Here is a 14,010-nt window from a genome sequence, read left to right as displayed (position 1 = left end):
TTAATATTACTACACTATATGTTGAATTTCAGTAACAAATTTAAAGACACATATCTCATTATATTCAGAACATCAAAAACACTTATTAGAAGGCAGCAATTTCTTTTAAAGTAAACAATTATCAAAGCTATTGTCATACTGTAGACTTTTCTCTAATACAGAGATATGTAGGTATGGCAGAGAGGAGGTGTCTACCTATATATAGTAGAGAGGAGGTGTATACCTATATACAGTAGAGGAGGTATCTACCTATATATAGTAGAGGAGGTGTCTATCTATATATAGTAGAGAGGAGGTGTCTACCTATATACAGTAGAGAGGAGGTGTATACCTATATGGCAGAGAGGAGGTGTCTACCTATATATAGTAGAGAGGAGGTGTATACCTATATGGCAGAGAGGAGGTGTCTACCTATATATAGTAGAGAGGAGGTGTATACCTATATACAGCAGAGGAGGTGTCTACCTATAGATAGTAGAGAGGAGGTGTCTACCTATATATAGTAGAGAGGAGGTGTATACCTATATGGCAGAGAGGAGGTGTATACCTATATATAGTAGAGAGGAGGTGTCTACCTATATACAGTAGAGAGGAGGTGTCTACCTATATACAGTAGAGAGGAGATGTCTACCTATATACAGTAGAGAGGAGGTGTCTACCTATATACAGTAGAGAGGAGGTGTCTACCTATATACAGTAGATAAAGGTGTCTACCTATATACAGTAGAGAGGAGGTGTCTACCTATATACAGTAGATAAAGGTGTCTACCTATATACAGTAGAGAGGAGGTGTCTACCTATATACAGTAGAGAGGAGGTGTCTACCTATATACAGTAGAAGAGATGTCTACCTATATACAGTAGAGAAAAGGTGTCTACCTATATACAGTAGAGAGGAGGTGTCTACCTATATACAGTAGATAAAGGTGTCTACCTATATACAGTAGATAAAGGTGTCTACCTATATACAGTAGAGAGGAGGTGTCTACCTATATACAGTAGAGAGGAGGTGTCTACCTATATACAGTAGAGAGGAGGTGTATACCTATATACAGTAGAGAGGAGGTGTCTATCTATATACAGTAGAGAGGTGTCTACCTATATACAGTATAGGAGGTGTCTACCTATATACAGTAGAGAGGAGGTGTCTACCTATATACAGTAGAGAGGAGGTGTCTACCTATATACAGTAGAGAGGTGTCTACCTATATACAGTAGAGAGGAGGTGTCTACCTATATACAGTAGAGAGGAGGTGTCTACCTATATACAGTAGAGAGGAGGTGTATACCTATATACAGTAGAGAGGTGTCTACCTATATACAGTAGAGAGGAGGTGTCTACCTATATATAGTAGAGAGGAGGTGTCTACCTATATACAGTAGAGAGGAGGTGTCTACCTATATACAGTAGAGAGGAGGTGTCTACCTATATACAGTAGAGGAGATGGCTACCTATATACAGTAGAGAGGAGGTGTCTACCTATATACAGTAGAGGAGATGTCTACCTATATACAGTAGAGAGGAGGTGTCTACCTATATATAGTAGAGAGGTGTCTACCTATATACAGTAGAGAGGAGGTGTCTACCTATATACAGTAGAGGAGATGGCTACCTATATACAGTAGAGAGGAGGTGTCTACCTATATATAGTAGAGGAGGTGTCTACCTATATACAGTAGAGAGGAGGTGTCTACCTATATACAGTAGAGGAGATGGCTACCTATATACAGTAGAGGAGGTGTCTACCTATATATAGTAGAGAGGAGGTGTATACCTATATACAGTAGAGAGGTGTCTACCTATATACAGTAGAGAGGAGGTGTCTACCTATATACAGTAGAGGAGGTGTCTACCTATATACAGTAGAGAGGAGGTGTATACCTATATACAGTAGAGAGGAGGTGTATACCTATATACAGTAGAGAGGAGGTGTCTACCTATATACAGTAGAGGAGGTGTCTACCTATATACAGTAGAGGAGGTGTCTACCTATATACAGTAGAGAGGAGGTGTATACCTATATACAGTAGAGAGGAGGTGTCTACCTATATACAGTAGAGGAGGTGTCTACCTATATACAGTAGAGGAGGTGTCTACCTATATACAGTAGAGAGGAGGTGCCTACCTATATACAGTAGAGGAGGTGTCTACCTATATACAGTAGAGAGGAGGTGTCTACCTATATACAGTAGAGAGGAGGTGCCTACCTATATACAGTAGATGAGGTGTCTACCTATATACAGTAGAGAGGAGGTGTCTACCTATATACAGTAGAGAGGAGGTATCTACCTATATACAGTAGAGAGGAGGTGTCTACCTATATATAGTAGAGGAGGTGTCTACCTATATACAGTAGAGGAGGTGTCTACCTATATACAGTAGAGAGGAGGTGTCTACCTATATACAGTAGAGGAGGTGTATACCTATATATAGTAGAGGAGGTGTCTACCTATATACAGTAGTGAGGTGTCTACCTATATACAGTAGAGGAGGTGTCTACCTATATACAGTAGAGGAGGTGTCTACCTATATACAGTAGAGAGGTGTATACCTATATACAGTAGAGAGGAGATGTCTACCTATATACAGTAGAGAGGTGTATACCTATATACAGTAGAGGAGGTGTCTACCTATATACAGTAGAGGAGGTGTCTACCTATATATAGTAGAGAGGAGGTGTCTACCTATATACAGTATAGAGGTGTCTACCTATATACAGTATAGAGGTGTCTACCTATATACAGTAGAGGAGGTGTCTACCTATATACAGTAGAGAGGAGGTGTCTACCTATATACAGTAGAGAGGAGGTGTCTACCTATATACAGTAGAGAGGAGGTGTCTACCTATATATAGTAGAGGAGGTGTCTACCTATATACAGTAGAGAGGAGGTGTCTACCTATATACAGTAGAGGAGGTGTCTACCTATATACAGTAGAGAGGAGATATCTACCTATATACAGTAGAGAGGAGGTGTCTACCTATATACAGTAGAGGAGGTGTCTACCTATATACAGTAGAGAGGAGATATCTACCTATATACAGTAGAGAGGAGGTGTCTACCTATATACAGTAGAGGAGGTGTCTACCTATATACAGTAGAGAGTGGGTGTATACCTATATACAGTAGAGAGGAGGTGTCTACCTATATACAGTAGAGAGGAGGTGTCTACCTATATACAGTAGAGAGGAGGTGTCTACCTATATACAGTAGAGAGGAGGTGTCTACCTATATACAGTAGAGGAGGTGTGTACCTATATACAGTAGAGAGGAGGTGTCTACCTATATACAGTAGAGAGGAGGTGTCTACCTATATACAGTAGAGGACGTGTCTACCTATATACAGTAGAGGAGATGGCTACCTATATACAGTAGAGAGTAGGTGTATACCTATATACAGTAGAGGATTTGTCTACCTATATACAGTAGAGAGTAGGTGTATACCTATATACAGTAGAGGAGATGTCTACCTATATACAGTAGAGAGTAGGTGTATACCTATATACAGTAGAGGATTTGTCTACCTATATACAGTAGAGAGTAGGTGTATACCTATATACAGTAGAGGAGATGTCTACCTATATACAGTAGAGAGGAGGTGTCTACCTATATACAGTAGAGAGGTGTCTACCTATATACAGTAGAGAGGAGATGTCTACCTATATACAGTAGAGAGGTGTCTACCTATATACAGTAGAGAGGAGGTGTGTACCTATATACAGTAGAGAGGAGGTGTATACCTATATACAGTAGAGGACGTGTCTACCTATATACAGTAGAGAGGAGGTGTCTACCTATATACAGTAGAGAGGAGGTGTCTACCTATATACAGTAGAGAGGTGTCTACCTATATACAGTAGAGGAGGTGTCTACCTATATACAGTAGAGAGGAGATGTCTACCTATATACAGTAGAGAGGAGGTGTCTACCTATATACAGTAGAGGAGGTGTCTACCTATATACAGTAGAGGAGGTGTCTACCTATATACAGTAGAGGAGGTGTCTACCTATATACAGTAGAGAGGATGTGTCTACCTATATACAGTAGAGGAGGTGTCTACCTATATACAGTAGAGAGGAGGTGTCTACCTATATACAGTAGAGAGGAGGTGTCTACCTATATACAGTAGAGAGGAGGTGTCTACCTATATACAGTAGAGAGGAGGTGTCTACCTATATACAGTAGAGAGGAGGTGTCTACCTATATACAGTAGAGAGGAGGTGTCTACCTATATACAGTAGAGAGGTGTCTACCTATATACAGTAGAGAGGAGATGTCTACCTATATACAGTAGAGAGGAGGTGTCTACCTATATACAGTAGAGAGGAGGTGCCTACCTATATACAGTAGAGGACGTGTCTACCTATATACAGTAGAGAGGTGTCTACCTATATACAGTAGAGAGGAGATGTCTACCTATATACAGTAGAGAGTAGGTGTCTACCTATATACAGTAGAGGAGGTGTCTACCTATATACAGTAGAGAGGAGATGTCTACCTATATACAGTAGAGAGGAGATGTCTACCTATATACAGTAGAGAGGAGGTGTCTACCTATATATAGTAGAGGAGGTGTCTACCTATATACAGTAGAGAGTAGGTGTCTACCTATATACAGTAGAGGAGGTGTCTACCTATATATAGTAGAGAGGAGGTGTCTACCTATATACAGTAGAGAGGAGATGTCTACCTATATACAGTAGAGAGGAGATGTCTACCTATATACAGTAGAGAGTAGGTGTCTACCTATATACAGTAGAGGAGGTGTCTACCTATATACAGTAGAGAGGAGGTGTCTACCTATATACAGTAGAGAGGAGATGTCTACCTATATACAGTAGAGAGGAGGTGTCTACCTATATACAGTAGAGAGGAGGTGTCTACCTATATATAGTAGAGAGGAGGTGTCTACCTATATACAGTAGAGGAGGTGTCTACCTATATACAGTAGAGAGGAGGTGTATACCTATATACAGTAGAGAGGAGGTGTATACCTATATACAGTAGAGGAGGTGTCTACCTATATACAGTAGAGAGGAGGTGTATACCTATATACAGTAGAGAGGAGATGTCTACCTATATACAGTAGAGGAGGTGTCTACCTATATACAGTAGAGAGGAGGTGTATACCTATATACAGTAGAGAGGAGGTGTATACCTATATACAGTAGAGAGGAGGTGTATACCTATATACAGTAGAGAGGTGGTGTCTACCTATATACAGTAGAGGAGGTGTCTACCTATATACAGTAGAGAGGAGGTGTATACCTATATACAGTAGAGAGGTGGTGTCTACCTATATACAGTAGAGGAGGTGTCTACCTATATACAGTAGAGAGGAGGTGTATACCTATATACAGTAGAGAGGAGATGTCTACCTATATACAGTAGAGAGGAGGTGTCTACCTATATACAGTAGAGAGGTGTCTACCTATATACAGTAGAGGAGGTGTATACCTATATACAGTAGAGGAGGTGTCTACCTATATACAGTAGATAAAGGTGTCTACCTATATACAGTAGAGAGGAGGTGTCTACCTATATACAGTAGAGAGGAGGTGTCTACCTATATACAGTAGAGAGGAGATGTCTACCTATATACAGTAGAGAGGAGGTGTCTACCTATATACAGTAGAGAGGAGGTGTCTACCTATATACAGTAGAGAGGAGGTGTCTACCTATATACAGTAGAGGAGGTGTCTACCTATATACAGTAGAGAGTAGGTGTCTACCTATATACAGTAGAGGAGGTGTCTACCTATATACAGTAGAGGAGGTGTCTACCTATATACAGTAGAGAGTAGGTGTCTACCTATATACAGTAGAGGAGGTGTCTACCTATATACAGTAGTGAGGTGTCTACCTATATACAGTAGAGGAGGTGTCTACCTATATACAGTAGAGAGGAGATGTCTACCTATATACAGTAGAGAGGAGGTGTCTACCTATATACAGTAGAGGACGTGTCTACCTATATACAGTAGAGAGGAGATGTCTACCTATATACAGTAGAGAGGAGGTGTCTACCTATATACAGTAGAGAGGAGGTGCCTACCTATATACAGTAGAGGACGTGTCTACCTATATACAGTAGAGAGGTGTCTACCTATATACAGTAGAGAGGAGATGTCTACCTATATACAGTAGAGAGGAGGTGTATACCTATATACAGTAGAGGACGTGTCTACCTATATACAGTAGAGAGGAGGTGTCTACCTATATACAGTAGAGAGTAGGTGTCTACCTATATACAGTAGAGAGGAGGTGTGTACCTATATACAGTAGTGAGGAGGTGTCTACCTATATACAGTAGAGAGGAGGTGTCTACCTATATACAGTAGAGAGGAGGTGTCTACCTATATACAGTAGAGAGGAGGTGTGTACCTATATACAGTAGAGGAGGTGTGTACCTATATACAGTAGAGAGGAGATACCTACCTATATATGGTTGTAGAATGTTTCCAGTCTCTGCGTCTGTACTGTAGGCGACAATCTCTACTAGTGTAACCACAAGTATCAGGAAGATTCCGATGATACCTGTGACAAGTACTTGTAGAAACCACCTGTAAGTAAACATTTTTATTACTATGCTTTCAACACGTATTAATGCATATATTGTACACAATTAATGGACAAGGACATTTCTCTTACCAATACCTCCCCTACTTACATATAAACCAACAGACCTGAACAGACACATATTGTTTTAGACCTGAACAGACACATATTGTTTTAGACCTGAACAGACACATATTGTTTTAGACCTGAACAGACACACATTGTTTTAGACCTGAACAGACACACATTGTTTTAGACCTGAACAGACACATATTGTTTTAGACCTGAACAGATACATATTGTTTTAGACCTGAACAGACACATATTGTTTTAGACCTGAACAGACACACATTGTTTTAGGTCTGAACAGACATATACTGTTTTAGACCTGAACAGATACATATTGTTTTAGACCTGAACAGACACATATTGTTTTAGACCTGAACAGACACATATTGTTTTAGACCTGAACAGACACATATTGTTTTAGACCTGAACAGACACACATTGTTTTAGACCTGAACAGACACACATTGTTTTAGGCCTGAACAGACACATATTGTTTTAGAATGAACAGACACATATTGTTTTAGACCTGCACAGACACATATTGTTTTAGACCTGAACAGACACACATTGTTTTAGGCCTGAACAGACACATATTGTTTTAGAATGAACAGACACATATTGTTTTAGACCTGAACAGACACATATTGTTTTAGACCTGAACAGACACATATTGTTTTAGACCTGAACAGACACACATTGTTTTAGACCTGAACAGACATATATTGTTTTAGAATGAACAGACACATATTGTTTTAGACCTGAACAGACACATAGTGTTTTCCACACATACATTTGTACACCACAAGTTGTTGGAGAGTTAAGACATACTTGTAGTTTCTGCCTCCCACACAGTTGTTGAGCCATTTACAGTGGTGGTCAAAATCATTTACACATTTATTACAGGCACTGCAATGCTTTGACCGGGATCCCCTGTAAAATACAAATATATACATTTGATCAAAATCAAATCAAGTACAAAAGATAAAAGAATTTGCATGAAAAGAGTCAAAACCAATAACACTTTTCATCATACTTATAATGTAAATACTTACACATCAGCATCACAGATGTAACAATGCATATTCTCGATGACATGGCGGTGCTTGGCACGGTCAAATTCCTCCCTACCATTCAGTATCCTCAGCACAGCTGGATCAGCAGGGTTGATGCTGCTTGCCACCACATGGGTGAGGATATGACAGAGAAAAGCCAATCCTGTTAACTGTAGATGGTCAAGGAATGTCATGGGACTGCCACATTACTCAGGAAAGTAAAACTATTGTCTACTCTAGTGACCACCAGGTAACCAAGGAAAGTAAAAATAGGTTATCTAGTGACCACCAGGTAACCAAGGAAAGTAAAAATAGGTTATCTAGTGACCACCAGGTAACCAAGGAAAGTAACAAGAGGCCCAAAGGGCCTTAACGGTCACCTGAGATTTGAAATATTTCAGCCAACTAAATTGACCCTTTTTGGCCCGACCCATCAGTCTTAATGGGGTCAGTCTATGAAGAGTATTTGATTCTAACATATAGTAGATAAGAAGATTTTTGAAATTTCAGTCAATTTGACCCTTTTTGGCCCCGCCCACCAGCCCCTGGGGGTCAACCAGGGCCAACATGTACATAACATCAAACTGTAATCCCATGCTGATAATTTGAACCAAGTTAGAATGAATTCCAATACAAATCCAACAAATAATAGTCAAAAATGTGATTTCCCTATATAAACTATAGTAAAGTTTACCCCCTACCCAGGGGCAAACGTGAGACCCCAGGGTCATGAAATTCACAATTTTGGTAAAGCACCTTAAGAGCCTTCCATCTATGAAGAGTATTTGATTCTAACATATCTGAGAGTAGAGAAGAAGATTTTTGAAATTTCAGTCAATTTGACCCTTTTTGGCCCCGCCCACCAGCCCCTGGGGGTCAACTAGGGCCAACATGTACATATAACATCAAACTGTAATCCAATGCTGATAATTTGAACCAAGTTAGAATGAATTCCAATACAAATCCAACAAATAATAGTCAAAAATGTGATTTCCCTATATAAACTATAGTAAAGTTTACTCCCTACCCAGGGGCAAACGTGAGACCCCAGGGTCATGAAATTTACAATTTTGGTAAAGCACCTGAAGAGCCTTCCATCTATGAAGAGTATTTGATTCTAACATATCTGAGAGTAGAGAAGAAGATTTTTGAAATTTCAGTCAATTTGACCCTTTTTGGCCCCGCCCACCAGCCCCTGGGGGTCAACTAGGGCCAACATGTACATATAACATCAAACTGTAATCCAATGCTGATAATTTGAACCAAGTTAGAATGAATTCCAATACAAATCCAACAAATAATAGTCAAAAATGTGATTTCCCTATATAAACTATAGTAAAGTTTACTCCCTACCCAGGGGCAAACGTGAGACCCCAGGGTCATGAAATTCACAATTTTGGTAAAGCACCTGAAGAGCCTTCCATCTATGAAGAGTATTTGATTCTAACATATCTGAGAGTAGAGAAGAAGATTTTTGAAATTTCAGTCAATTTGACCCTTTTTGGACCCGCCCACCAGCCCCTGGGGGTCAACCAGGGCCAACATGTACATACCATCAAACTGTCATCCCATGCTGATAATTTGAACCAAGTTAGAATGAATTCCAATAGAAATCAAACAAATAATAGTCAAAAATGTGATTTCCATATATAAACTATAGTAAAGTTTACCCCCTCCCCAGGGGCAAACGTGAGACCCCAGGGTCATGAAATTCACAATTTTGGTAAAGCACCTTAAGACCCTTCCATCTATGAAGAGTATTTGATTCTACCATATCTGAGAGTAGAGAAGAAGATTTTTGAAATTTCAGTCAATTTGACCCTTTTTGGCCCCGCCCACCAGCCCCTGGGGGTCAACCAGGGCCAACATGTACATACCATCAAACTGTCATCCCATGCTGATAATTCAATACAAGAGGCCCAATGGGCCTGTATCGCTCACCTGGCTCTACTATGATGATTACCTCTTTATTAAAATATCATAGTAAGCTAGATTTATTCGTATTAAAAGATTTTCTAGTCCTACATTCCAGCATTCTATTGGCCTAATATTAGGTCTTGCAGGCTCTTGGCTATCGCAAAATTATTGTTTACAGATTTAAGCCGATTTCACCCCTGTGACCTTTAATGAAGGTCAAGGTCATTTATTTGAACAAACTTTGTAGCCCTTCACCCGAGCATGCTACAGGCCCAATATCAAGTCCCTGGGCCTCTTAGTAATTGAGAAGAAGTCGTTTGAAGATTATAGCCTATTTGACCCATGTGACCTTGAATGAAGGCCAAGGTCATTTATTTGAACAAACTTTGTAGCCCTTCACCCCAGCATGCTGCAGGCACAATATCAAGTCCCTGGGCCTCTTGGTTATTGAGAAGAAGTCGTTTGAAGATTATAGCCTATTTGACCCATGTGACCTTGAATGAAGGTCAACGTCATTTATTTGAACAAACTTTGTAGCCCTTCACCCCAGCATGCTACAGGCTCAATATCAAGTCCCTGGGCCTCTTGGTTATTGAGAAAAAGTCATTTGAAGATTATAGCCTATTTGACCCATGTGACATTGAATGAAGGTCAAGGTCATTTATTTGAACAAACTTTGTAGCCCTTCACCCCAGCATGCTACAGGCCCAATATCAAGTCCCTGGGCCTCTTGGTTGTTGAGAAGAAGTCGTTAGAAGATTATAGACTATTTGACCCATGCGACCTTGAATGAAGGTCAAGGTCATTTATTTGAACAAACTTGGTAGCCCTTCACCCCAGCATGCTACAGGCCCAATATCAAGTCCCTGGGCCTCTTGGTTATTGAGAAGAAGTCGTTTGAATGAAAAAGTTGACGCCGGACGGCCGGACGGACGGCCGGACGGACGACGGACGCCGCACCACGGCATAAGCTCACTTGCCCTTCGGGCAGGTGAGCTAACAAGTTAGAATGAATTCCAATAGAAATCCAACAAATAATAGTCAAAAATGTGATTTCCCTATATAAACTATAGTAAAGTTTACCCCCTCCCCAGGGGCAAACGTGAGACCCCAGGGTCATGAAATTCACAATTTTGGTAAAGCACCTTAAGACCCTTCCATCTATGAAGAGTATTTGATTCTACCATATCTGAGAGTAGAGAAGAAGATTTTTGAAATTTTAGTCAATTTGACCCTTTTTGGACCCGCCCACCAGCCCCTGGGGGTCAATTAGGGCCAACATGTACATACCATCAAAGTGTCATCCCATGCTGATAATTTGATACAAGTTAGAATGAATTCCAATACAAATCCAACAAATAATAGTCAAAAATGTGATTTCCCTATATAAACTATAGTAAAGTTTACCTCCTCCCCAGGGGCAAACGTGAGACCCCAGGGTCATGCAATTCACAATTTTGGTAAAGCACCACAAGACCCTTTCATCTATAAAGAGTGTTTGACTCCACCATATCTGAGAGTAGAGAAGAAGATTTTTGAAGTTTTAGTCAATTTGACCCTTTTTGGCCCCACCCCTCAGGCCCCTGGGGGGTGGGGACCATATAATTCACAATTTTGGTTGACCTTTAGCCATAGAAACTTTCTGCCAAATTTCATTCAATTTTGTTAAGTGGTTTTGGAGAAGAAGTCGAAAATGTAAAAAGTTTACGGACGCACGACGGACGACGCACGACGACGGACAAAAGGCGATTAGAATAGGTCACTTGAGACTTCGTCTCAGTTGACCTAAAAATAGGTTATCTAGTGACCACCAGGTAACCTAAGAAAACAAATCTAATGGTCTAGTGACCACCAGGTAACCAACTGAAGGAAAATAAATCTTATTCTCTAGTGACCACCAGTCAACCAAAGAATGTGCTATTGTCGTTTTACTACCAGTTAGCAAACGGTTTTCAGCAAAATAATTTCTGAAATATGTATAAAACAAATATCACTTTCATTTTCTACTACAGTTTGGGGTCACCTTCATGGCCATATAGGTTTTCCACTATTTTAGCACTATCTACAACAATCTGGGGTGAAACACACTAACTAGTATATATATGTAATAGTATACATTATTCCTGATAATTTATATACCTGTAAACTTCTCAATACAATGAATAAACATTAAATAACCATAAACAAGACTATAAAACAATTATGGTAAATTAAACACTAAATAAGCCAGAAGTCGTATTTTATGCTTCACTGACTATCACTTAATGGAAAAGTTCCTGAATCTGTATCCCAGGTCTGTGTTCAATCACTCAACTGACATAAATACAGATTACTGCTTTTGTTCAGAGGAAAGTTAAATGTGAATGTAAACAAATCAATACAATCAGCTATTCTCTACAGAGACCAACAACATTCAACATCACACCATTACACTACTACACCATTCCTAGAGAACTCAAACTACACCATTCCTAGAGAACTCAAACTACACCATTCTCAGAGAACTCAAACTACACCATTCCCTAGAGGACTCAAACTACACCATTCCTAGAGAACTCAAACTACACCATTCCTAGAGAACTCAAACTACACCATTCCTAGAGAACTCAAACTACACCATTCCTAGAGAACTCAAACTACACCATTCCTAGAGGACTCAAACTACACCATTCCTAGAGAACTCAAACTACACCATTCCTAGAGAACTCAAACTACACCATTCCTAGAGAACTCAAACTACACCATTCCTAGAGAACTCAAACTACACCATTCCTAGAGAACTCAAACTACACCATTCCTAGAGAACTCAAACTACACCATTCCTAGAGAACTCAAACTACACCATTCCTAGAGAACTCAAACAACACCATTCCTAGAGGACTCAAACTACACCATTCCTAGAGAACTCAAACTACACCATTCCTAGAGAACTCAAACTACACCATTCCTAGAGAACTCAAACTACACCATTCCTAGAGAACTCAAACAACACCATTCCCAGAGAACTCAAACAACACCATTCCTAGAGAACTCAAACTACACCATTCCTAGAGAACTCAAACTACACAATTCCTGGAGATATAAAGCTACAACATTCCTAGAGAACTTAAAACTACACCATTCCTAGAGAACTCAAACTACACCATTCCTAGAGAACTCAAACTACACCATTCCTAGAGAACTCAAACTACACCATTCCTTGAGAACTCAAACTACACAATTCCTGGAGAACTTAAAACTACACCATTCCTAGAGAACTCAAACTACACCATTCCTATAGAACTCAAACTACACCATTCCTATAGAACTCAAACTACACCATTCCTAGAGAACTCAAACTAAACCATTCCTATAGAACTCAAACTACACCATTCCAAGAGGACTCAAACTACACCATTCCTAGAGAACTCAAACTACACCGTTCCTAGAGAACTCAAACTACACCATTCATAGAGAACTCAAACTACACCATTCCTATAGAACTCAAACTACACCATTCCTATAGAACTCAAACTACACCATTCCTAGAGAACTCAAACTAAACCATTCCTATAGAACTCAAACTACACCATTCCAAGAGGACTCAAACTACACCATTCCTAGAGAACTCAAACTACACCATTCCTAGAGAACTCAAACTACACCATTCATAGAGAACTCAAACTACACCATTCCTAGAGAACTCAAACTACACCATTCATAGAGAACTCAAACTAAACCATTCCTATAGAACTCAAACTACACCGTTCCTAGAGAACTCAAACTACACCATTCATAGAGAACTCAAACTACACCATTCCCAGAGGACTCAAACTACACCATTCCTAGAGAACTCAAACTACACCATTCCTAGAGAACTCAAACTACACCATTCCTAGAGAACTCAAACTACACCATTCCAAGAGAACTCAAACTACACCATTCCTATAGAACTCAAACTACACCATTCCTAGAGAACTCAAACTACACCATTCCAAGAGAACTCAAACTACACCATTCCTATAGAACTCAAACTACACCATTCCTAGAGAACTCAAACTACACCATTCCTAGAGAACTCAAACAACACCATTCCTAGAGAACTCAAACAACACCATTCCCAGAGAACTCAAACTACACCATTCCTAGAGAACTCAAACTACACCATTCTCAGAGAACTCAAACTACACCATTCCTAGAGAACTCAAACTACACCATTCCTATAGAACTCAAACTACACCATTCCTAGAGAACTCAAACAACACCATTCCTAGAGAACTCAAACAACACCATTCCCAGAGAACTCAAACAACACCATTCCTAGAGAACTCAAACAACACCATTCCTAGAGAACTCAAACAACACCATTCCCAGAGAACTCAAACTACACCATTCCTAGAGAACTCAAACTACACCATTCCTATAGAACTCAA

At 39.8% G+C, this 14,010-nt stretch overlaps 1 protein-coding gene across 4 annotated transcripts in view; it reads right to left on the bottom strand.

Annotated features, from left to right (window-relative positions):
- LOC117337351 (probable palmitoyltransferase ZDHHC1) overlaps positions 1–14,010 on the bottom strand; it is a 55,777-nt gene that overhangs the window by 19,222 nt on the left and 22,545 nt on the right. For all 4 annotated transcript variants that reach the window (XM_033898309.1, XM_033898307.1, XM_033898310.1 and 1 more), the window contains 3 exons: positions 7,682–7,851; positions 7,458–7,559; positions 6,441–6,565 (listed from right to left, as the gene is read on the bottom strand). In XM_033898309.1, the coding sequence (XP_033754200.1) occupies positions 6,441–6,565; positions 7,458–7,559; positions 7,682–7,851 (397 nt within the window). The remainder of the gene's footprint in view (positions 1–6,440; positions 6,566–7,457; positions 7,560–7,681; positions 7,852–14,010) is intronic.

Source organism: Pecten maximus, chromosome 11 (assembly GCF_902652985.1).
Source record: "Pecten maximus chromosome 11, xPecMax1.1, whole genome shotgun sequence".
In the NCBI taxonomy this organism is placed as follows: Eukaryota; Metazoa; Mollusca; class Bivalvia; order Pectinida; family Pectinidae; genus Pecten; species Pecten maximus.
Note: the sequence above shows the minus strand (reverse complement) of the source record. Positions and strands in the feature narration are given on the sequence as shown.